The following is a 25,269-nucleotide window of genomic DNA, read 5'->3' on the forward strand; positions in this document are numbered from 1 at the left end:
CCATCATTAAGAGGGTTAGGACATCTTCCTGTGAAATTTAGGATTGTTTTACCAAAATGAGAAAGCCTAAGGCAGAGGAGAGTATGAATCACGGTCCTCAGATTGGGATCCCAGGCAGGAAACGGTTATGTTCCGAGCCCAGAGGAGCCAGAACCCAAGGAGACGCTCTGAGACCCGACCTGTAGAGTCAGAAGACCTGGGATCAGACCTGAGCTCCATGACCTGTTCGCCGTGAGGCTTCGGTCCAAGGAGATGACACTCTCCCCATCGGTGATATCCACACCGTGTGGTCCAGGGGACTGAGGGAGAGTTAGCAGTTAGTTAGCAGGGGCCCTGGACTGTCAAAGCCCAGGGCCGCAAGGAGGAAATCACTAATAGTCAACTTCTTGGTCATCAGGATTTGAGCAGTAAAATATATCGGCAATCTAAGCAAGTGGCAGCGTGTCCCCAGGGGTGACAGAGCAGCTGTTCTTAGCCCAGTTTTTCAGGTTTTGCTTAAAGTATAAAATACAAATTCCTTAAAAGCAGAGCTTTATTAAAACACTAGTATATCATTTTTATGAACCCAGAATTTTTGCCATTTAAGGTTTAGTTTTAGTGAACACTCAAAGCACAACGTGAGGGGCCACTTTCTGCAACTGGTACAGCATCTCGATTTGCTCCCGTTCATTTTTATGTGATATCTGGACTCAGACTTTCATTACACCGTTTATATATGGAATTAGCAAAAGAAAAGACGTTTCTTTTCCTTTTGTGTTAATTCGTTCCTGGGAGCTGAAGCCAGAATATTAGGAAGGATAGTTGTCCAGTGATGTTGCAAATACACAGATATTAGATTTCTTTTTCTAAAAAAAAGATAATTTCATTTCACTGTGATTATTGACTTTAAACTTACAGAAGCCATCTGTCTTTCAGGGCAACAGAGGACTTGGTTTTTATGGAGAAAAAGGTGAAAAGGTAAAGGAAACTTACTAGATTGAATTAGGAAATGCTGACGGCTCATTCTAATGTCTTCGTTTTATGCTGTTATGCTGAGGTGCTCTGCAAATACCCCCTTTGAAAGGTAGCAATCATTGTCAAGTGTCAGGTTACCAGACAGGCTCCAGTGTGGTTAGAATCTGCAAGACAGGGCTCTTCCAGACCCAGGGATTGAATTGCGCCTCTGTCATCTCCTGCATTGGCAGGTGGATTCTTTATTTCTAGTGCCACCTGGGACGCCCGTTCTGATTTATGTCTTGGGTACCAGTCTTAGAAAGCAGTAGCATAAAACACAGCAAGAACCACCGAAACATTTGGCGCACAGACCGAATGACTTCCTTGTACAGAAATTCATTGTAAGGAGATAATTCCACTGAAGCAAATGCAACCGCATTTTGTGACCAAGCAAAACAGCTTATGTGCCTAAATTCCAAATGATTGTTAATGCAAGTGGAAATCAAGTGATCTTACCTTACTGTTACTTTATTCTATATGATCTTTTTACGTTTTTTAAAATGTTTCATGTTGGGGTACAGCCAATTAGCAGTGTTGTGATAGTTTCAGGTGGACAGCAAAGGGACTCAGCCGTACATACACATGCATCCATCCTCCCCAAAACCCCCTGCCATCCAGGCTTATATACGGTTTTTATCTTATGATTGTAACACTATTAAAATTGATGTACATGTGATAAGTAATACGCGAAGACAGAAACAGCAGTTTGCGGTGGGGTCATGCTTTTATTCAACCTCGATCGTGTCCTTCAATCTAAAGACAATCGCTTTGCTAAACCGTTCACAGGGCGACATGGGACTGCAGGGGCCCGACGGGATTCCACCGGACAACGGTTACGTCGAGAAGCCCACGCCGGTGTACGAGCTTCTCCCAGAGCAGTATAAGGTAAAGGGCTGCAGCAAGACTGACGTGCTCCCATTTGAACTAACAGGAGGAGGAGAAAAAGATGTGGCTTTCTTTGGTCTTACTCAAACAGTCGCATTCAGAGTGGAAACGCCGTCCCCACCAAATTAGCAGATGACGCGTTGAAAACACTGCCCACAGTCGCAGGCGTCTCAGTGTCGCTGCTCGTGATCCTGATGATTGGAACCAACACGTGCATCCATTTAAGAATCTCAGCTCCGTCTTCAGTCTCTAGTGTAGACGTAGCCAGTGGTCGCAGCACAGCTCACTGCCAGGGTATGGAGCTGTGTGAGCAAAAGAAAGCCTACGTTTAGCTGACATGGAGCGTCCCTGTGGGCTTTTTGGGTCAGAGTCAGATTTCTGACTCTTGTAGTTTCTGTTAATGTTTTGTTTGATTAAAAGCATCCTCTTAGAGTCTAAATAAAAATTAACACCCTTCTCTATCACTCATTCACTCAGACAGACCGTTCACCCATCCTAAGCCTTCTGGTTGCCGTGTGCTTCATGAAGACTGAAGCACTGACCGGGTAGAATACTGACCTCGTAGGGCAGCAGGGTGGTGGCCGGGCTGGGATGCACCATAAAAGGTCACGGGAGCCAAGGCAAAAATCCCAAACATAGACCCTGATCCCTGTCTCTCGAGCATCTGTCAAGATGGGGTGTGAATGCCAGGGGACGGATGGGAGAGGGCAGGCTGGACCCCCCACAGGGGACGTGAGTGTGTGCAGCTGCAGCGTTACGAGTGACTTGACCACTGACAGAGGCAGCCTGGGCAGCGGCTGCTGCGAGCCCAGAGGGGACGGTCATGTGCCAGCCGGGTTGCGAGCAGGACAGCCCTGGACCACCAGGCAGGACAGGGCCTCCAGGGTCATCGGGGTGGATACATGAGGGACTCTGGCTCCTGGAGGGACCTGACCATCAGCAGGGTAGGGCCCCCGTCCAGTGTCAGGACAGTAGCCCAGGATGGAGTGAGGCCGGAGCAGGTGCGACCCTGCTGAGATCATTGAGCGGCTGAACCACATTTCCTTGTTCTCTGCAGCTAAGAGGGAATGCTAACAAGCAGAGACAGTACTTTGCCAACAAAGGTCCATCTAGTCAAGGCTATGGTTTTTCCTGTGGTCATGTATGGATGTGAGAGTTAGACCATAAAGAAAGCTGAGAGCCGAAGAATTGATGCTTTTCAACTGTGGTGTTGGAGAAGACTCTCGATAGTCCCTTGGACTGCAAGGAGATCCAACCAGTCCATCCTAAAGGAGATCAGTCCTGAGTGTTCATTGGAAGGACTGATGCTGAAGCTGAAACTCGAGTACTTTGGCCACCTGATGGAAAGAGTTGACTCATTTGAAAAGACCCTGATGCTGGGACAGGTTGAGGGCAGGAGGAGAAAGGGGCAACAGAGGATGAGATGGCTGGATGGCATCACCGACTCAATGGACATGAGTTTGAGTAAATTCCGGGAGTTGGTGATGGACAGGGAGGCCTGGCATGCTGCAATCCATGGGGTCTCAAAGAGTCGGACACAACTGAGGGACTGAACTGGACTGAACTGCAGAGGCAACGGGTCCCAGGGCTGGGCCTGGCCAGCCTGCAGGGGGCAGTCTGGAACTGCAGGATCCTGGGAGCTATTCTAGGACTGATGGGTGAACAGATCCATCGCTGCATTTCCTTCCCCATTTTAGACTAAGAGAAATGGGGGAAATTGATCATATAAATGACATCACGGGTGGCTCAGTCGTAAAGAAACCACCTGCCAATGCAGGAGACACGGGTTCGATCCCTGGTGGGGAAAGAGCAGCTAAGCCCGTGCGCCACAACCGTTGAGCCACAATCTAGGGCCCGGGGGCTGCAACTACTGAAGCCCCCACGCCCTGGAGCCTGTGCTCAGCAACAGGAGAAGCCACCGCAATGAGAAGCCCGCACACCACAGCCAGAGAGAAGCCCCCACGCGCCGCAGCCAGGGAGAAGCCCCCATACCGCAGCCAGAGAGAAGCCCCCACGCGCCGCAGCCAGAGAGAAGCCCCCACGCGCCACAGCTAGAGAGAAGCCCGTGCAGCAGTGGAGACCCCACGCAGCCAAAAACAAAGACAGAAAATTATTTTGAAAGAAATAAAACTGACGTTGCTTTCTAAAGCCACTCTCACTCAGGACCTTAACTCGCTCCTGATGAGCCTGGTCCTCAGAGGATTCCCCCCACTCCACCGCCTTATCCTCTCTCACCTGAATGATCTTTCGCTGTTTCATTATCAAATGACAGCCCCTCTGTTATCCTTGGGGCTGTCCCCCAGGCACGTGCCCTGCCACTGTGGGCCCTGAAGGAAACTCACAGGCAGAAAAGAGACAGCCTTGAGATCATATCAGAATAACACACTATTTCGTCGATATTGTGAAAATCCAGGAGAAATAGCACATTTTCCCCCTTGAATTTTGAAGCCGCGAGGTTTAGGGAGTCGTTTGTTACAATCCATTTATATTCATTGTTTGCAGTTGTATAAAATACTTTGCACCTTATGTCATAAATCCTGATCCATTTTAAATACTATTAGTGAATTAATGAGCATTTCTTGTCTTTCGTATCTTCACAGGGTGAAAAAGGCAGCCAGGGAGAACCAGGGAGAATAGTAAGTCAAGGAGTAAAGATGCTTCTTCTCGTGGTTCCCGCGCTCTCCGGGGTCCCATCACAATGTTAGACTGTCCGGGGAGTACCAACCCACAGCTCTGGTCTCCAGTCCATGCGTCTGCAGCAGGAAAGGGTGATCGTGTCTCACAGTTTTTCGGAAAATAGTGTCAGGATGTCTGATTTCAGCAGAGTCAGCACCAGCTGATCACCCTCTTCTTAAGTTCATAAATGAGCCCAAACCACTCACAAGAGCAGTGCCGTGGAGGGAAGGGCCAGGCGGGCTTGGTGGCGGCTTCCTGGCCAGGGTCCAGCCGTGTCACTGCTCTGCCTTCCCTGATCTGGATCCCGTCTGCCCCCGAATCCCCAGTCCTCCCCGTTGCCACTTACCAGGGGATGATGACCAGTGATGTGCTGGGTGGATGACCGTCCCAGCCGACTGCAGACGTCCTAGGAGTGCGTCCTGCATGGAGCTGGAGAGACAGAGGCAGGCTGGCCGCAGCGGGGGCCGCTAAGAATGAGCCCCCACAGCAGGCAGACCGTGAAGTGTGGTCTCTCTGTTCTCTCCTAGGGCGTCTCCTTGAAGGGAGAAGAAGGCATCATGGGCTTCTCGGGACCACGGGTAAAGCTTGTGCGCCTGCTGTGTGCTTTGACTTTATTTTCCTTTCCGGGCTTGTTGGAGTACGGTTGACGCCCACGAGCGTGTGTTGTTGATCTACGGTACACTGACTGGCTGTCCCCAGAGGCCCTGCTCGGCCTGGTTGTTATGAGACCCTGGCTCTGTTGCCAGCTTTGTGCAGCGTGCCCTCGCGGCTTGCTGTCACGTCACAGTCTGTGCCCCTGGAGCCCCCAGCCCTCGGTTCACAGCAGCGCTGGCCTGAAAATACAGAGGTTTGCCCCCCACCCCGATCCCCGACGCCCACTGTCAGGGCCCTGCCCCTCCATGGGCTGTCGGCTGCGACCCTGAGCCTGCGCTGACCGACACAGATTGCCGCCCAGTAACTGGGGGTTTTGAGACCGTGCTCCCCCCTTCAGAGGAGGGACATGAACGGAACTCAGACGTGTTTCTGCTTGTATTAGCCCGAATGACTCCGTGGTAACAGAAATGGAGGCTGTGTCCAACCAAGTCAATTTCTTGCTGCCCCGAGAGTCCAAGAAAAACGTCCCTGGTGGGGCGGATGGGGTGGTGGGGAGTCTTCTCTCGAGGCTCTGCCCCATGTCGCTCCTGAGGGCACACCGCCCTCCACCGGCCCCGAGCTCAGTCAGCTGGCCCGGTCCACCCCCCAGTGAGCTGGAACGGAGGGCAAAGACGAGCTAGAGAAAAAGACAGTGACCTTGGGGCGACGGGCCACAGCCACCCCAAGGACAAGGGTCAGTCTCCAAAAATCAGAACGAAGACTGAGAGCACGAGGGTGCGGGGCGCCTTCTGGCTGTACGTTTCGACTGTGCTGTGTTTATGGGTTTCTCCACGTTTCTTTAAGTCACAGCCAGGATGCATAGGGTGAAAGCATCGCTAAAATGATGCCTCTCCTCCAGGAAGGAGAGGAAGTTAGATGGCGTCAGGGTTGTCATAGCAAAGGATTTACTGACTTAGCCCAGGCAGGTGCCGTGACAGTGCCCACGAAAGGTCGCTGCATGTTCTCAGCTATCACCGCTTCTGTTTTCTCTTCAATCCAGGGTGCCCCCGGCGTCGACAGTGAGAAAGGCTTGCCGGGACAGAAAGTAAGTCTGAGGCATGAAATGCGATCTAGTCCGGGCCTGAGGCACCTTACAGAGGTCACATGTGAAGACTGGGGCCTCCCAGAAAAAAACGCCCCCCTTAAAACTTCCCCACGTGTGCAGGAGCAGAAACGACGCCTCCCCGATCATCCCTGAGGCATGGGGCTCGCTCACATGTTCTGTCGTTTGGCAGGCCAGCACGGGTCCCCCCACCCCAGGCCGCCCATCGCCTCCCCCTGCGCTGGCCACAGCCCCGGGGCCTCCAGTCTGGCCCTTCCTGTGTCACCCCCAGCGTCCTGTAAGAAGGTGGCCAGCGTGGTGGCCGACAGTCCACCCGCGTTCTTCATCTGCTGATCGCTCACGTTTTGACACTGGGTCTTCAGTGACGACCCAGTTTGTTGTCTTTATCCCCGGTTCTGCAGAAGGAGTTTTAGTCCCCTTTGTAGGAAGCAAATATTCGGTGAGAAATGCATTTTGCATCCAAGTCAGGCCTAGGGCTGTCTGAATGCTGGGTCTTATGGGAGAGAAGACGTATAAATAGGTCTTTTTAGTGATGTTTTCACCCTTCGCTGTCTTCACTCAGGCACAGAGTACATGCCCCCCCGCCCACTGCAGACCCCTGGGCCCGTGGGCTGGGTGCCCGTCAGACCAGGGCTCCACAGGAAGGGCGTGTGCTCACGTGCCTGCAGTTTAGCCAGGGAAAGGGAACGTCCCTGTGATATTCTCCATGCATGTCTTCCACCCAGCACTCCTCGGGGGTTCCACGTCCACGTGGGCAGCATCGTTTGAGCAGCTGGCTGTGTCTCGCGGGACACAGCTCGGTCAGCATGCCTGGTCACCGACTCCCCGGTCCCTCCAGGCTCCATCCAGGCTCTGGCCCGTGTCATGGGCCAGTCACTAAGCAGGAGGTCACTTTTAATATCAGAGAAGTTTGCCTTCGCTTTCCAGTCTTCACTTAGTATGAAAGAGAGTCGGTCTAAACCAGAGGCCCAACATAAAATACTGAATTAAGCCAATCTTAGTTCATTCTAAACAAAGTAACTTTCAGCATGCATGCTCCTGGATTTCAAAATATCCTGTAAGGTAATCAAATAATGCACATTTTTATCCCATTGGCATTCTGATTTTAGGGGGCCTTAGTATATATATTCTTTTGCAAGAAGGAATAAATTTCTAGATTTTTTTTTTTAAGCTTTAAATACCTATCCAGATACGATGCAGCCCATATGGGTAAACCTTACCTTTCAATAAGTATTCAAGGGATTAAAATGCAATCATTACAGTTAGAGATTTTTTAAGTCAAGAGCAAAAGCTTCTAAATGAAGAGGCTTCATGCTTCTAGTTGGCATTAACTAAAAATTTTCAGAACCCACCTTGGGAGCTGGTTTTAGTAAGTGGATCAGGTTGCCAACACTCTACCCCACTGGTCAGTCTTTAAGTCCCAACATCAGGGCAGTTGCTATGTGTGACTCAGCAGGAAGGACTCAGGATCCTCCAAGAAACTCAAAAGGCGAAACTGAGCCTAAGGAGGCCCAAGACATAACAGCCACTAGCAGTCCAGAGCCCGCCGGGGGTCCAGGAGCCCCTGGGCCCAGCTCCACGAGGATGGAGAGGACCAGTCCACCACGTAGGATGTTCACACCCAGATGACCGTTTCCTCAACAGCCGCAGGAAAAGGAACTGAAAAGATAGAAAGGAGGAGAAGCAAGCAAGCTGAGACCTCCCAGCCAAATGCCATGGTTTGACTTTTATTGAATCCTGATTCAAGCAAAGCAACTTTAAAAAGACACGTTTGAAACTAAAGTCAGGGAAAATTGAATGCCAAGGGGGTAGAAGGTGATTTTAACCAATTATTGTTGATTTTACTGGACTCCCCTGGTGGTTCAGATGGTAAAGAATCTGCCTGCAATGCAGGAGACCCAGTTTCGATCCCTGGGTCGGGAAGGTCCCCTGGAGAAAAGGAAAGGCTACAGACTCCAGTGTTCTTGCCTGGAGAATCCCAGGGACAGTTGATTTTGTTAGCTACAATACACTGGTCACGCCTTTATATTTTAAAGATAAAATAAGCACCAAGCATCTTTCCTGCAGGGAAGCAGAGGACTGGACGGGTACCAAGGCCCTGACGGATTGCCAGGACCCAAGGTGGGCTCAGGTCTCCTCTGGGGGGCGGGGGGCAGCTTTCACTTCCTTCCTCCGGGTGGTGGTCTGATCACCTCCTGTCCACCCTCATCGGAGAAGTGGGGAGGGGGCTGAGAGAGGCGGACGTAGTAATGAGAGGGTGGGGGCCCCTGGTTCCCATGAATAATTCCATGGGCGGGCAGGGGGTGTTGAGGACTCGGGGCGCAGCTGCTCCAGCTGTCAGGGGACCTAGCAAGGTGGGGGGTGTACCCCACCAGGGAGGGAACCGCTGATGAGGACAGAGGGCTCGCAGCCAGGCCTTCTGGGGCGGGCGAGGCTCAGAGACATCTAGGCGGCTCATGGAGTCTGGGTCTCACCGTCCAGATGGTATTAGATCGGGTGTGGGCACACCCCCCCAGCTCACCCTCACGGGCGATCCGATGGTGCCATCAACGCGGAGGAGTCTGCCCAGAGGCAGGCGGTCCCCTGGCCACTCCTGGTGTCTGACAGGGGTCTCAGGGTGAGAGGGATCCCTGCCCACTCCGTCCTCTGCCAGCGTGTCTGGCTGGCAGCCAGAAGGCTGGACTAACCAGCTCGGGCGTGGAGCGTGGGCGACAGCCCCCACCGGCTCGGCATCCTCTCGGATCTGGAAGCAGCCTTCGGGTGCAGAGCTCCAAGAGGCCAGCTCACCTTCTCTCGTTTCCCTGTCTTCCTTCTCCAGGGAGAAATGGGTGACCGAGGCCCCCCCGGCCTCCCGGGCTACTCCCCGTATCCTTCCGTGGTCAAAGGTCTGTGCCGTTCATTCTTCGCGCTCACATCTCGCAGGCTTTGTCGTCTGTTGTGGACCCAGAGCCGTGAGCTCAGGGGAAAGACTTTCTAAGCAAAACAAGGGAAACGCTGTTCAGCACTTAACCTCAGAGAACCTGTCTCGTGAACGCTCCCTCCCTGTGGGATAAGAGGAGTGTCACGGAGCACCCCCCGCTTTCCTCCACCAGGAAAGGCTTTCGTTCCGGCCTACCTCGTGTGGGCTCCCACCCTGCCACCCTCAGCGGCACCACGGAAGCCCAGCCTAGTGCCCGCCGGGCCTCCATGGGCGCTGCCCAGCACCTTCCCTGGTTTCTGCTCCAGCTCTGGGTGCGCCCGCTCTGAGCCTTCTGTCTGGCTGACGTGCCCCCTGGACGTCCTTCCCTGACCCTCCTCCACCGTCCCCTGCCCCCTGGACGTCCTTCCCTGACCCTCCTCCGCTGTCCCCTGCACCCGGACGTCCTTCCCTGACCCTCCTCCGCCGTCCCCTGCCCCCTGGACGTCCTTCCCTGACCCTCCTCCGCCGTCCCCTGCCCCCTGGACGTCCTTCCCTGACCTTCCTCCGCCACCCCCTGCGCCCTGGACATCCTTCCCTGACCCTCCTCCGCTGTCCCTTGCCTGCACCAGCTGTTAGGTCACCTTCTCTGAAGCCTGGTGCCTGTGCCCTCTGACACGGCAGCTGTAATACTATCCGGGCGCACGCTTCTACGGGAATCGAACGTCGTTCAAGCGTGTAGCACTGAGCCCGCACACTCATGAGCTCAGAAATACTGTCCACTATTATTTTCATTCTCCGTGGTCCCTCGAAGTCAGATTTTCTCCCCAAATAACCCTCCCGTCCTTTGAAACCTCCCTATATTGTTTTGGTATTCTGGGCCTGTCTTGTTTTATAATATTTATAGGAATTTTGTATCAACCCTGTTTGGGCTTCCTGGGTGGCTCAGTGATAAAGAATCTGCCTGTCAATACAGGAGACATGGGTTCCATCCCTGGGTCGGGAAGACCCCCTGGAGGAGGAAATGGCAACCCACTCCAGTATTCTTGCCTGGAGAATCCCCTGGACAGAGGAGCCTGGCAGGCTGCAGTCCATGGGTTGCACAGAGTCAGATGTGACTGAGCGACTAAACAGCAACATCAGCCTTATCTAATTAAGAATGAGCTCCCTGAAGGCAGGGCCACCATAGATGGAACATTTGGACCCCACGTGCCTCATGCGATGGACAGGGCGTCAGTCCGTATACCTCCGACGAGAGTGTGAACATCTGCCCCGAGGCCTGGACAGCGGTCCTTTCATCGTGGGGTGTCTGTCTCGCTTCCAGGTGTCAGAGGTGAGCCGGGATCCCCAGGAGCCCCCGGGGAGCCAGGAGACCGCGGGGTGCCAGGAGACCCTGGCCTGCCAGGCCGGCCGGGCACGACCATTGGAGACGAAGGTACGGAGCTTCCGTGGCCTCAAAGCTAAGACGTGCGCGCCCCTCGCCTGCCATCTGTCCCTTCGGCTGGCCCGAGCATGCCTGCGTCTCGACTGCGTTTCGATGTGGTCACAGAGCTGCTGTGTCCTAACTAAGCTAGACGCGCTGCTGACGGTTAACGCGCGTGGCTCTGTCTGTTGCTGGCTGGGAGGAGCACAAGCCGTCCAAGCGCTGTAACAGCTCTCGGGCCCTCCTCTGGGGGCGGGCAGAGGGGCTGTTTAAAGTGGAACGGTGCTGAGGAAATATACCAGCGGCATCGCCCTTTAGGTCGCTGGCTGGACCGTAAACCACGGGTCCAGTGTGGTCTCGGGGCACAGCAGCGCCATGGCAGAATCCCAGGGGGCTCACAAGGCTGTGTTCACTGTTGGGTTTTCAGATGAGAAGAGAGGCTTGCCGGGCGAAATGGGACCCAAAGGCTTCACAGGAGAACCGGGTTTCCCCGCGCTGTACCCCGGCCCCTCGGGGACTGATGGGAAGCCAGGGCTCCGCGGTCCCCCCGGGCTCCCAGGGCCGCCCGGCCCAGATGGTAAGTGGAGGGAAACTCAAGGGTGGGGCATGCCAGTCAAGGGGCCTGGTCACAGCTGCATTCTCACTTGGGTTTTTCTGCTGAATAATTCTGTGGATGAGACGGCGGGTGGTAGGCGAGGAGGTGGCAGGCCATCCAGGGTGCAGACGGGAAGAGCCCACCATGACTGCCCCCTGCCCTGGGCTGACCCCTGCAGGGCAGACAGGAAGGGCCCGCTGTGACCGCCCCCTGCCCTGGGCTGACCATCGCGGGGCAGATGGGAAGGGCCCGCTGTGACCGCCCCCTGTTCTGGGCTGACCATCACGGGGCAGATGGGAAGGGCCCGCCGTGACCGCCCCCTGCTCTGGGCTGACCATCACGGGGCAGACGGGAAGGGCCCACCGTGACTGCCCCCTGCCCTGGGCTGACCCCCGCAGGGCAGACGGGAAGGGCCCACTGTGACTGCCCCATGCCCTGGGCTGACCCCCGCAGGGCAGACGGGAAGGGCTTGCCATGACTGCCCCATGCCCTGGGCTGACCATCGCAGGGCAGATGGGAAGGGCCCGCTGTGACCGCCCCCTGCTCTGGGCTGACCCCCTCGGGGCAGATGGGAAGGGCCCGCTGTGACCGCCCCCTGCTCTGGGCTGACCCCCTCGGGGCAGATGGGAAGGGCCCACCATGACCGCCCCCTGCCCTGGGCTGACCCCCGCGGGGCAGATGGGAAGGGCCCACCATGACCGCCCCCTGCCCTGGGCTGACCCCCGCGGGGCAGATGGGAAGGGCCCACTGTGACCGCCCCCTGCCCTGGGCTGACCCCGCGGGGCAGACTTGAGGCTCTGGCTTCTGGGCCCCCTCAAGCCGGAGCCACCGCTGAGCAGGTGGCGACGCTTGACGCCAGGAGTGGCTGTAGCACCTGGGGGCCCAGACGGGCGACCTGAGTCCTCACACTGGATAAGCATGGTGTCTGCACCCCGGTGCTGTCGGGCGTGAGGTCCCAGAGAGGCAGACACTGCTGAGCGACTGAGCACAGCACAGCAGTGTGTGTGGGTCCAGCTAAAAGGGAGATTCAGAGACGAGGCTCTTGTCACTGTCTTTGCTGTCTCTTGAGAAGAAAAACTTTCGGAGGCGTGAGAAGCACATTGGTACCTGCTCCTTTGAGGAGAGAAGGCAGCAGTTACCTCTCTGGTTCCAGTTTGTCTTCTCAGTTACTCTGGCTCTCTGTTCCCAATTTCCCTTCAACTGCAAAAATCAGATTCTTATATTCTTCTGAAAAATTTCGGTACAGATATTTCCCTGGAATTTGCCAAGTGGTTTGAGCAGTGTAATCACTCATATTTTTTATTATCCTGACAGTAATGTTTAGTCCTGTACCATCTGTGATAATGGCTAAGTTTCTCTGAGCATTACATTTCCTGAGTCGATGGTCTGTTGCTTTTTCCCTTTTTTGGCAACAGAACATGATGTATTAAAAATAAAAGCATACAAATATGCCTCTTTAAAAGATGGTGATTGAAGGCTAACCTTGCCATCCTTCCTGTAACTAAATTCCATTTTGATAAAGAAACAAACTCATACCATCTGGCTTCATAAATCTTACTTAGTAAATCTACAACTTACTCAGAAGTCCTCTGTAAACACGTGAACTAATCTCTGGTCCATATGGTTAACTGAAAAAGGAATTTATAAAATAGATGGAATGGTGTCTCCTAGATTTATCAACTTAAAAGTTTAAGAGCACACAACTTAAGTTCTCCTTGAAGTATTCATTTTACCCCATGAGACACATTGTTCCCAAATCACTTTTTAGAAGCAATCTCTTGTACAAAAAGTAGTCAAGCATAATGGCCTTTTAAAATAGTTTTGTGAACAGTCATAATTTAATATTGATGATCTTGAGTCCCACAGTGCTCTCCGGCCTTTCCCCAGGAACAAAATCATTGGATTCTTTTCCTGTTATCTGCATTTCATCCGGTTTTCTGTGTTGCTACTGATGGAAACCAGAATTTTTAGTCTTTCGCGGTTCCAGCAAAAGCGAACCATGAAGGCAGTTCCTTTCTGAATGAGCGTCTGCTTATCCCCAGCTCCAGCTCTGTTAACCAGGATGACTGTTGGCAGAGTTCCACTCTGCTCTAGAATAAATCGGGATACGGCCAGGCTTCTTACGGCCACTTCGGGAAAATCGTGTTGGAAAGATCACAGAGGCTCACTGCTGTTCTGTAGGACTCGCTTGCAATTATTAATTTAATTAATTTATCAGATGGAGAAAAGGCAGTGTAGGAAGGAGGGAGGGAGGTGCGCCTTCAGAGAGCCCCAACGTGTCTTTTCTGGCTAGACTTGCAAACAGTGTCAAGAACACCCACAGTGTCTTTGTCTCAGATTTTAAAAGCCAGCACCCCTGAAGTATCCATGGTTAAATAACTCCCTGTAATACTAGCTTCTCCTAACTCATCAGGAGAACTTGGAGACATATCATAAAGCCCTCAGTCCACTGCTAGGCTGACAAGCCCTTGACCGGGTCCCCAGTGCCCATGGAGCCTATGCTGGGTACCGTTCGCTCCAGCAGAGCCCCCCGGCCGGCACCCCCTGCACACACTCCTCCCTGGCTCGCTCTCTCCCCTTCTTTCTGAGGCTCCTTTGCTGGGTCTTCCTTCTTCCCCTCCACCATCCCGTGGAGGATGGAATTCCTTGCTGGTATCTCTCCACCCAGCAGACTCCTGCTTTGACAGGAGTTTAATACCATGATGCACCAGCTGTCCCCAACTGCGTCCCCGTTGCCAGAATCTTGGCTCCCTGTCCACCGATGCCAAATAGAAACACAGGGACGGTTTGGAGGAAATAGAAAAGAGTGCCTTGTTATTTTTGCCAGGCAAAGGGGAAACACAGCAGGTTAGCGCCTCGAGAACTGTGCCCCCCTTTCTCAAGAACAGGGAGAGGTTTTATAGCCTCTTGAAGGTCTTGCTTTTCTTTTTCTGCGAAGTTTCAAAATGGCCACAGCTGGCATCAGGCAACTCAGGAACCAGGTCCAGTGTCCCTGAAGCTATCAGCCCCCGACCTTCCCTCTGAAATGCACAATGCCAGGACAGAGTGTAGAGCGGGGGAGTGCCTGGTGCAGAGTGTCATCTGTATGGAGTCACAGGGTGATTAGCCTCGAGAAGGACAGGGCCAGTTCCCAGTGTTTGTGAGTAGTAAGAGCTGACGAGTAACCATGGCTGTCTAAGTCCTGCCGGCCTCTTGGGCTGGCACTCGCCAAGGCTGTTCGCGCATTTCGATTCTGCTGCAACGGCCCGAGCCTAGTCCTGTGCGCTGAGCCGCAAACTCCTCCCGGTGGTGAACTGGACACCTTATCACCGCTGCGTGTCTCACGGGCATCTCCAGCTTCGTGAGTCCTCAGCTGGACTCAGGGTCTCCCCTCTCCAGCCCCACCCTCCCCCCCCCCGCCCCACCCTCCCCCCCCAGCCCCACCCTCCCCCCCCCCAGCCCCACCCTCCCCCCCCCCCAGCCCCACCCTCCCCCCCCCCCCAGCCCAGCCAGCGCGGTCCTGCGCTGGGGCCTCGCCCATCTCCACCCACGCGGGACCTCGAGCCAGACCCTGGGCGCCAGCACCCTGCCGTGGTGCTTCTCGGGAATGTACAACCTCGTTCCCACCACGAGAGGGCGCTCCGCTCGAGAGGGACGCGGAGCGTTTTCTGGCCTTTAGAGTCTATTTCTTAACACGGTAGCTCAGATGTCCTCGCTTGGAATGGTCAGAGCCCTGCAGACGGGCCGGACGCCTGAAGGGTCCCCATCCTAGTGAGGGGGGAAGCTGGGGAGAGGATGGATCACAGGTTATCCTCACGGTTACACGTGTGCGTGTGTGGACGTGTGTGCACCCGGAGCGGAAGCCCCTGGGGCCTGCAGGGAGGGGCATGCCCAGGTGCACCTGTTCCAGGCCGGGGCAGAGCAGGGAAGAGCTCCCCTCCACGCCTTTCGTGGTTTGGTTTTGCTCTGGGTTTTTGTCTCTCTGGGAACCCGAGGTCATGGTGACCCCAAGTCTTCAACGCGTAAGTAAACAATCAAAACTCTTCTTTAGACTCAGCTTTTCTGAAAAGTAAAGGTGCCTATTCCCAGACTTTAATGGGAAAACTGAAATCACAGGTGTTCGCATGTCTTTCCAACCCTGGAAGCAGTGGTCACAGAAAGGAAGTCTCCGTGTCTTTCTGAGAGCGTTTGGGCTGGAGCTGGGCGGGGGCGGGGGGTCGCCATCTGTTGGGAGACATGGCTGTAAACCGTGTCTTTCTGAGAGCGCTTGGACTGGAGTTGGGCAGGGGGCGGGGGGCGGGGGGCGGGGGGCGGTCGTCGTCTGTTGGGAGATACGGCTGTAAACCTTCCCTTGCAGGAAGCAGACGGTGGGCCCTGGGCTGAGCTGACGTGCCGTCCTTGTGGGTCTTCCCCTCAGGTTTCCTGTTCGGCCTGAAAGGAGCAAGAGGAAGTGGGGGCTTCCCTGGCTCCTCCGGGTTCCCAGGGGCTCGTGGACAGAAAGGATGGAAAGGTGAGGCTGGCTGGGGGTGAGGGGCAGGGCGCCGCTTGGCCCTCCTGCGACAGCCCACCCTCCGCTGGTTCTGAGATGACGATAAGACCCCCAACCCAGGGATGAGAGGACCAGAGTGGGCACGTCCTCCCAGTGCGGTCCTTCCAGCCCAGCCCCTGCCTGCCGTGCCCTCCTGCCCCCTGCAGAGCCACAGGAGGGTTGTACCTGCGTGTCGCGGATAAACAGCACGGCACCCCGTCTCCCCCACATTGCAGGTGACGCCGGCGACTGTAAATGTGCAGATCAGTTCATCGGGGGTCCTCCAGGGCTGCCAGGACCCAAGGGCTTTGCAGGTGCCAACGGGCAGCCTGGCAGTAAAGGCAGCCAAGGAGACCCCGGCCCGCACGGCGTCCCCGGGTTCGCCGGGTTCAAGGTGAGAGACCAGTTCCACCACGAAACCGACGGGACGACCTTGACACCTGACCCCGCGTCCCCACGCCCAGCTTTCATTTACTGAATCATACACGTTAGACCAGCAGCACTTATGCACCCAGGGCACCATTCAAAAAAAAGCTGCATGTTCCCAGAGACACTTAAACCTTTTCCTGGTGGGAACATGAAGTGGGGCAGACGTTGTGGAAAACAGCTTGATGCTTCCTCAAAAGGTCAAACACAGAGGTGTCACGTGACTTGGAAAGTCCCCTCCTAAGTACAGACCCAGGAGGCTGAAAGCACGTGTCCTCACAGAAACCGGCACTTTAACGTTCACCGCGGTGTTCACACACTGGCTGGAAAATGGGAGCAGCCCCAGTGCCCAGAAGTGCTAAACGGATAGTCCAGACATAGCGTCCCCACCAGATGCAACATCATTCATGCATCCAAAGGAGTGAAGTGCTGACACGTGCCACAGTGGGGCGCCCTCAGAAACACCACGCTACGTGAATTAAGACAGACACCGTAGAACAGGTATCATATGATACCATTCCTATGAAGTGTCCAGAGCAGGGCTCTCCAGACAGAAAGTAGGCTGGTGGCTGCCAAGGGTTGGAAGGATGGAGAATGGGAGTGACTGATTCTTCTTGGGGTGATGAAAATGGTCTGGAATTAGGTAATACTTACTGATGGTTGCAGAACTTTGTGAAAATACTAAAAAAAAACCCACCCTGAATTGTATGCTTTAAAATAATTAATCTTATGACAGTTATATCTCAAACAAAGAAACCCGTCTATACTTCAGATTTAGTGTTTTATGAAGGCTCCCTTCACTCCATAAAAAACGAGATGGTCCAAGTAACTCATGAATGTACTTTGGATGAATGTGTGGAATTTTCTGCCTGTGGATTCCAGCTCAGTGGGCCTCATTTCACACCCTAAGAAAAGATGGTCCAGCGTAGGTCTTTCTTTGTGGCAGGTTTGAACTCACTCGTGATTTCAAAGCAAATTTCAGGGGGAGACAAAGAAACTATTTTTTATTTATTTTTTACTTAAAAAGAGAACTGCGGGACATTTATACAGTGGCAAGTCTAGCATTTCGTATATTCAGCAGTAGAGGAATGTTTGCTCAGGACTCCCAGCCACGGATGCTTAGAACCACCTGGCGCTGTCGAGACACAAGCAGCGTGCAGCCCCCCAAGCTGCGGGTGCAGAGGGTCATTGCTCAAACTGCTTCACGCTGAGGGAGCTTTGCGGGTGAAAATGAGGTCTAAAGCCCCTCTCTGCTCCCTTCTCTGGGACTTCCCAGAAGACAAATGCTTTCATCCAGCTGGACATAGTAGGTGCTACACTTCCTGCTGGTATAAAAATGGCATCATCTCCGAATCCTGGCTGAGTGCACAGAAGTTGCTCAAGTATTCAGAAAAAGCGTGCGTGGTGCGAGTCCGCACTGAGTAATGGCCGAACTGGTGGGACGTTCGACTCTCTGTTAAGTGATGGAGCATTCCGAGAAGTCTGGTGGATCTCATTTTACGCACATGGAGCGTCTAAAACCTTCCAGGGGCGTGTGCTTTGCGCAGCTGCGTTGCACACACACCCACAGCGCCTGCGTCCACACGGCTCAGGCATTGTGTTTTGTTGTTGTTCAGTCGCTAAGTCGTGTTCGGCTCTTTGCAACCCCATCGACTGTAGCCCACCAAGCTCCTCTGTCTATGGGATTCTCCAGGCAAGAGTACTGGAGTGGGTTGCCATTCCCTTCTCCAGGGGATCTTCCCCACCCAGGGAATGAACCCGCGTCTCCCGCATCAGCAGGCGGATTCTTTACCACTGAGCCACAGCTTGCGTTTGATTGTATGCTTATGTATCTGTGGCAGGAAAGCCTCAGGTTTTTTGGTTTAATATCTATACTGATAGGATCTGAAAGAGCGCCTCAAATATGGAAGTCAGTTAGTAAACAAACCCATGTGTCCGTCCACTTGCCCAGCACCTCCTAGTCACGCCCTGCAAAAGTGGGAGACTTTGTTTTAGATACAAAGAGAATGTCACCGTTTTCTGCAAAGAACAAAATCGATAAATCAAGTAAATCGATAAATCGATAAAATCAAAAAACTAGATTTTACAGCTTAAAATGTGAATGTCCCCCACTTGAGTTGTCTCTAAAGTATGATTTTTTTTCCCCACCTTGATTTCAGTCAGGAAGACAAGCTATAGAATAAATACTCTTATTGCTCAATACTGAACAATCAGAAACATCCATCGTTCATACCTGGCGGCTTACTATTTGTCCAGATTCTACAAAATCGTAGTTGAGTTAGCAGCCTTGAAGTCGTGGTAGAGGATCGCTTCTCCAAAGTTAAAGAGTTTGAGACTGCGGACAGCGTTTCTGCATCCCTGGGCTGGGCTCTGAGAGTCTGCCTTCCTGACAAGCTCCTGGGGAGGCCAGAGCTGCCCACCTGCGGACCACACGCTGAGCGGCAAGGTTCTTTCTGCATCCAGCCATGTGTGACTACGTCCCCTAAGTTTTAGCTACTTAAAATTTTACAGTCAGCATCTGAGTTCCACCGGCCCCGTTCAAGTGCCCCGTGGCCATTGGTGGTTGGTGGCCATGGCACGGGGCAGTCCAGACAAAAGTGTCTGGCTCTGGGCTTGATGCCAGGTAAAGGCCCTCAAGTCGTATGAGCAGGAATCGTTGTCTTCTCGGAGGCCCCGACCAGGGTGGAGAAAGAAGGAACTGTGTGTCTGTTTCCATAGGGAGCCCCTGGTAACGTCGGTCCCCCTGGGCCCAAAGGGATGAAGGGAGACTCCAGGACCATCACCACCAAAGGTGAGTCTCTGTGGGCGGCAGGTCTAAGGCCGTTCACCCTCTGTTCGCCCTGGAAGGGTAGACTCACACCGCGCTCCTCCCCCAGGTGAGCGGGGCCAGCCAGGCGTCCCAGGCGTGCCAGGGCTGAAAGGTAGCGACGGCATCCCAGGACCCCCTGGGCTCGATGGGTTCCACGGACTCCCAGGCCCTCCCGTGAGTACCTCGGGGGGTGCGGGGAGCGGAGAGGGGGCTCAGCCCTCAGCCTCGTCAGCCACGTTCTCACACACCTGAGCATCGGAGGTACTCACCAGCACGACATCCTCCCAGCTCAACCTGTCCTCTTTTGATGAGCAGGAATCATAGTTTTTAAGGAAACAGTGATTGGGGTTGGAGCCAAGCCCAGAGTGAACATTTGAAAGAAAAAGCGGAAATAAACATTCCTCCTGCCGTAATGTAGCATGAGAGACCCGCCCCCTCTGCCAGCTGAAGATTCCTAGATGGAGGGGGGAACACTTTCTCCAGGATTGCTTGTAAAACACACAACTTCGCTTTTGCGACACATGCTCACCCGTGTTGCAAGAGAGTGTGTGTGATAGAGGCAGAGCCCCAGCCGCGTTTCTGCGGGAGACGGAGGGCGGACAGCGAGGGGCGGGTGGCCACGCACACCAGGGTCCTCCTCCCCGCTCCGAGCTCATCCCAGCCCGAGGAGCGGGGTGAACTGGATGTGGGGGAGCCGCGTTTCTGCGGGAAGATGGAGGGCGGACAGCGAGGGGCCGGTGGCCACGCACACCAGGGTCCTCCTCCCCGCTCCGAGCTCATCCCAGCCCGAGGAGCGGAGTGAACTGAACGTGGGGGAGCTCTCTGCCTCCCAGCTTCCGCTCTGCTGGTCCCACCATCTCTCCTTATTCTAACAAGCTCGCTGTTCTTTCTCGTCCAAAGACTTCCTCCTGTTTACCACTGCACTGCCCCTTCGGAATAGGAGACCAGTAACAGGTGCTAAGTCCTAAAGATAAAATAATGTGTTCCTGCCCTGTTTAGCCAGATCTCTGCCTAACTGATCTCTCAAAGAATTCCTCCTGAAAATGAAGGTCCAAGCAGAGCTTGGAAAAGAAAAGTACTCAGATTCCCATCCTCTAGAGTCTTGTTCATGGCTGTTGTGATGTCTGTCCTTTATTTCTGTGACCTGGCCAGACCGTGACTGGGGTTTTGTTCATCCCTGCTGTCTTCTGCCCCGTGTCCATAGCGTGGAATTCGGGCATCAAGGCAGCGAGCCTGGCAAGATGGCTGTCCTTGAGGCTTCCATGTGTTGTAAGAGATGTTCTGCATTTCTCACAGGGCGATGGCATCAAAGGCCTCCCAGGGGACGCAGGCCAACCAGGAGCCCCCGGCACGAAGGGCCTTCCAGGAGAGAGGGGCCCCCAAGGACTGGGCCTGCCAGGCCCCAAAGGCGAGCGCGGCTTCCCCGGCGATGCTGGGCTGCCCGGACCACCAGGCTTCCCGGGGCCTCCCGGCCTCCCCGGCGCTCCAGGACAGATCGGTACGAGGCCCAGGCTCGCCTCTACGGTCGTGAGACACGGTGCTTCTGCCCCTGCTGCTCTTCTCCAGCGTGTGTGGGGGGGGAGGTGCGGGGGGTCACACGAGGTGCTTGCTGCTGCCTCAGTTCTCAGCACGCGCGCGCACCAGCGACCCAGCGCGCGCGCACCAGCGACCCAGCGCGCGCACCACCGACCCAGCGCGCGCACCACCGACCCAGCGCGCGCACCACCGACCCAGCGCGCGCACCACCGACCCAGCGCGCGCGCACCACCGACCCAGCGCGCGCACCACCGACCCAGCGCGCGCACCACCGACCCAGCGCGCGCACCACCGACCCAGCGCGCGCGCACCACCGACCCAGCGCGCGCACCACCGACCCAGCGCGCGCACCACCGACCCAGCGCGCGCGCACCACCGCCCTCGGGGTCTTCCAGACCCAGCGCGGGCCGCACCCGTGCTGGACGCACAGAGGCTGAGCACCGAGGTTCCGAGACGGGCCTCCAGTGCCCCGCCCACCCCAGCCTTCCCACCACCACGCACCCACATGCACGCGCGTGCACACACAGATAAGCCAGGCACTTTCCACTGTTGCACAATCGCCTCACCCTGTCTCTCTCCCAGATTGTGACTCGGGTGTGAAAAGACCCATCGGAGCAGACGGACAGGAGACCATCCAGCCAGGTACTGTCACGACAGGGCCCTTAGAAGCCGTTTATAGAGTTTGTGCTCATGGAGAACGGCCAAGGGTCCCGCCGGGGGCACGGAGCTGCCCACAGAGTAGAAACACATGCGGACTCCCCTTAGAATCCAGGGCAGGGCCGGGGATGACCACGTGTCACCAAGTTGCCCCTACAGTACAAAGCCTCTGTTTACAGGGTCAGTAAGACTCAACGGATAAGTGCTTTCTCACCCAGAACATGTGTCTGTATGTGTGTGAAGGACAGCTGTGCGTTATTGACCCATTAAACAGGGTGAGGATCAGGTCCACATGTGAGAAGACTTTGGTCCAGCCATGAATGAGTGCCTGACACAGCAGGGCCGATGGATATAAACAGGAGGCCCGGTGACCCTGGCTCCGTGGAGGGGCGGGGGCAGTCCAGAAGTGGACCCGGCTGCCATCAGACAGGTGAAGTCTCCAGCCGGGGGCCTAGAAGCTGAGGAGGGGAGCCAGGCAGAGGGATGAGTCCAGGGGGCGCCCGCTCAGGATCTGAAGAGCAGAGCGCAGAGGGTGAGGTTTTCAGAGTCGAAGAGGCTGGCAGGCCATCTGGACATCGGGGCTGCGGCAGCTCGCCTGTGGGAGTCGAGGTCTGGGGCTGCCTCCCAAGGTGCAGGCTGGCGTTGGAGAAGAGCATCAGGACCTGTGGGCCCCGCCACGGGGTGTGCGGGTGGGTCAGGCACTCTGGCCAGGGTGCAGATCGGGAACAGCAACCCAGGAGCTTCCAGGGCTCAGGCCAGTCTTGCAGCTGCAAGAAGGCCCTAGGGGTGCGACTCTGCAGGCTGGAGGCCCGGCCCCCTGAAGACGTCCAGGGCCCTTTCTTTCGATGGCCTGGGCTGGCCGTGTCTGCACCTGCACTGCTCCTGTGGCAGGGAAGCCCACAGCTCCTCGCTGGCCACCAGGTGCGGCCAAGGTAGGCGCCCTGCCAGACCCCAGGCCAACAGACAAAAGGCCTCTCAAAGAACCGCTGCCCCTGCGCAGATCCCCGGTCTGACAAAACGCCGCTGCGTGGTATCCCCAGCCAGAGACGGCCACCGCCGGGTTTCGTCTGCACAACCCAGCAGCAAGTGGTGGCCGGTTCTGAACGTAATCAAAGTCACAGAGCATCTTTCGAAGTCTTCCTCCATCCCTGGTGAAATTTCCAGACAAAGAAAGGCGTCCATACTGGCTGACGTGGATGGGGGGGCCCAGATGAACGAGGCTGATTTGCCCTGATGAGGGGGACCCCCGTCACCAGCACGGCCCCCGTTAGCCTCCGACGGGACTGCCTTCATTTGCATTTTACATTAACATTACGATTGCATTACACAGTGAAATTAAAGTTGTATCAGCATCGAGATTAATTGAATCATCAGATCACCCTGATCGTTAAATGGAAGCAGGTTTTCACAGCCGATGCTCTTGACCTTAGCAACGTCCGACGCCGTGAGGCCGGGTGTGCACAGTGGTTAAGACGGCCCTCTTCTCTCTTGGCAGGTTGTGCTGGAGGACCCAAGGGATCCCCAGGCCAGCCGGGTCTCCCCGGCCCCCCAGGTAATGGGAAAGCCCTTCCCTCCCTGCTCGGAGCGTCCCCACCTTCTCTGGCCCTCCTTCTCTGCCCCTGGTGGCCCCCCTGCCCAGACGTCCCGGGTTCTTGGTACAGTACTGCTCAGCTGCTTCTGCGGGGGGCTGGCTTGCGCTCATCACTGCAGGAAGCTAGTTGAACCCTGAGCCTGTCGTCCACACGGCCCTCCATGACCCTCCCTGCCCAAGCCCTGGAGAGGCCTGTCCGCCGTGGACCCCACACAGGCACCAAGGCTGCTGCCCCCAGAGTGCTTACCACCCCTGGGGGATGGGCTCAGAGACCGTTTTCAGCGGGTCCAGGGGAAGCAGAGCCCAGAAGGTACACTCGTCAGGTGAGAGGAGAGGGGCATGAACAGCACGCAGCTTCTGGTGTAGATCGAAGTTCCATTGCTGGTCTATACTGACCCTCAGCTGCCGGTATAGACCACCCCTCAGTTGCTGGTGTAGACCGCCCCTCAGCTGCTGGTGTAGACCCACCGTCTTTTGCTGGTGTAGACCCACCCTCAGCTGCCGGTGTAGACTGACCCTCAGCTGCTGGTGTAGACTGACAGTTTCTAGTGTAGACCGCCCCTCAGCTGCTGGTGTAGACCCACCCTCAGTTGCTGGTGTAGACTGACCCTCTTTTGCTGGTGTAGACCCACCGTCTTTTGCTGGTGTAGACCGCCCCTCAGCTGCCAGTGTAGACTGACCCTCAATTGCCAGTGTAGACCGACAGTTTCTAGTGTAGACTGCCCCTCAGTTGCTGGTGTAGACCAACCCTCAATTGCCGGTGTAGACCCACCCTCAGTTGCCGGTGTAGACCCACATTCAGCTGCCGGTGTAGACCCACACTCAGCTGCCGGTGTAGACCGACCCTCAGCTGCCGGTGTAGACCCACCCTCAGGTGCTAGTGTAGACCCGCACTTAGCCCTGTCAGCTGCCAGGGGTGCTGTTTCTGGGCTGACGTTCCCTGGGCTCATCACTTCCCAGTTTCCTAAGAGACCGTGTGGGGTCAGGGGCCGGCCTTGACCCCCTCTGTCCCCCTCCTGCTGGGGTCTCCTCGCAGCTCTGACGTGTGTCCCGGTCTCTCTGGGTCATTTAGGTGCCAAAGGCCTCAGAGGAATTCCAGGATTTTCAGGAGCCGATGGAGCGCCAGGGCTCAAGGGTCTCCCGGGAGATCCAGGTCGAGAGGGATTCCCAGGACCCCCAGGTGAGTTGGGTGGGGTGCCGTTCGGCCCTGTAGGTTCGGGGAAGGACTGTGTATGATCTGGGTGCCCCAGCTCCCTTGTCTTAACGTTTAGAAACTGTCAACACATGTTCGATGACAATTTTCGCTCATCCTTGGGAAATTAAAAAATGTCTCCCTTTTCATTGCTGATCTTTTGTGGAAGAAACTTACAGATCTTGCATGGAAAAAAAAAAAGGTAGGCAGAAAGGTTTTTCTCTGGTGGATATGAGGCATTTGCCAACAAAGGTCCGTCTAGTCAAGGCTATGGTTTTTCCTGTGGTCATGTATGGATGTGAGAGTTGGACTGTGAAGAAGGCTGAGCGCCGAAGAATTGATGCTTTTGAACTGTGGTGTTGGAGAAGACTCTTGAGGGTCCCTTGGACTGCAAGGAGATCCAACCAGTCCACCCTGAAGGAGATCAGCCCTGGGATTTCTTTGGAAGGAATGATGCTAAAGCTGAAACTCCAGTACTTTGGCCACCTCATGTGAAGAGTTGACTCATTGGAAAAGAGTCTGATGCTGGGAGGGATTGGGGGCAGGAGGAGAAGGGGACGACAGAGGATGAGATGGCTGGATGGCATCACTGACTCGTTGGACTTGAGTCTCAGTGAACTCCAGGAGTTGGTGATGGACAGGGAGGCCTGGCGTGCTGCGATTCATGGGGTCGCAAAGAGTCGGACAGGACTGAGCGACTGAACTGAACTGAAGGACACATAAGCTTACCCTCTGAGCCCTCATCATCAATATCTGATCTGCTGATCACTCACTGGATACCACACAAAGAACACCTGTGTTTTGCTGTTCACAGTGTTGCCCGTCTGCGCTGCAGTTTACAGCTTGTCTGAGTCAGCAGTTCAAACCATTTCATCTACATTTGACCCAGCAAAGCATCATGGGAGCCATTGAGTGGCTAAAAGAGCTTAAACCCTTTAGCTGTATATGGAGGGAAATGAGCATGCTTCCAGTAATGAACGGTGGGCAGAAGTTGGCAGTACCTGCCTGCGTGTCCACACACCCTGGAAAACGACTCAGTGACCCCAGACACAGCTGTCCCTTTGGGGTCCCGGCTCGGAGTGGGTGCGGAAGCCCAACTGTGTTACTTGGTACACAGAGGGCCAGGCACTGGGGAATCATGTTATCTGAACAAAGCTATAGATGGTTTCACTGAAGCCCTCCCACCAAGCCAAACATCCGCTGCAGGATCCCGGCTACATCCTCTCCTAGGCTCCCTGGAATCACTCTCGCCGCCCCACACTGGTGAAACATCGAAACTCTCCTAGAAAGTTCTCAGTTGGAATGAAGCCTGCCTCCCAGGAGGTCTCCGTTGATTGTTCCTTGAGTCAGTGGTTCTGCTCCATAACCACCCCTCACCCACAAGGGG

At 55.2% G+C, this 25,269-nt stretch overlaps 1 protein-coding gene across 2 annotated transcripts in view; it reads left to right on the forward strand.

Moving 5' to 3' along the window:
- The window catches only part of COL4A2 (collagen type IV alpha 2 chain), a 160,502-nt gene that overhangs the window by 113,999 nt on the left and 21,234 nt on the right, over positions 1–25,269 (forward strand). For both annotated transcript variants that reach the window (XM_055543011.1, XM_055543010.1), the window contains exons 12-28: positions 916–957; positions 1,780–1,878; positions 4,479–4,514; positions 5,082–5,132; positions 6,188–6,232; positions 8,318–8,371; positions 9,069–9,135; positions 10,471–10,581; positions 10,997–11,146; positions 15,561–15,653; positions 15,908–16,065; positions 18,816–18,888; positions 18,974–19,080; positions 20,203–20,404; positions 21,025–21,084; positions 22,595–22,651; positions 23,763–23,870. In XM_055543011.1, the coding sequence (XP_055398986.1) occupies positions 916–957; positions 1,780–1,878; positions 4,479–4,514; positions 5,082–5,132; positions 6,188–6,232; positions 8,318–8,371; positions 9,069–9,135; positions 10,471–10,581; positions 10,997–11,146; positions 15,561–15,653; positions 15,908–16,065; positions 18,816–18,888; positions 18,974–19,080; positions 20,203–20,404; positions 21,025–21,084; positions 22,595–22,651; positions 23,763–23,870 (1,513 nt within the window). The remainder of the gene's footprint in view (positions 1–915; positions 958–1,779; positions 1,879–4,478; positions 4,515–5,081; positions 5,133–6,187; positions 6,233–8,317; positions 8,372–9,068; positions 9,136–10,470; positions 10,582–10,996; positions 11,147–15,560; positions 15,654–15,907; positions 16,066–18,815; positions 18,889–18,973; positions 19,081–20,202; positions 20,405–21,024; positions 21,085–22,594; positions 22,652–23,762; positions 23,871–25,269) is intronic.

Source organism: Bubalus kerabau, chromosome 12 (genome assembly GCF_029407905.1).
Source record: "Bubalus kerabau isolate K-KA32 ecotype Philippines breed swamp buffalo chromosome 12, PCC_UOA_SB_1v2, whole genome shotgun sequence".
NCBI lineage: Eukaryota > Metazoa > Chordata > Mammalia > Artiodactyla > Bovidae > Bubalus > Bubalus kerabau.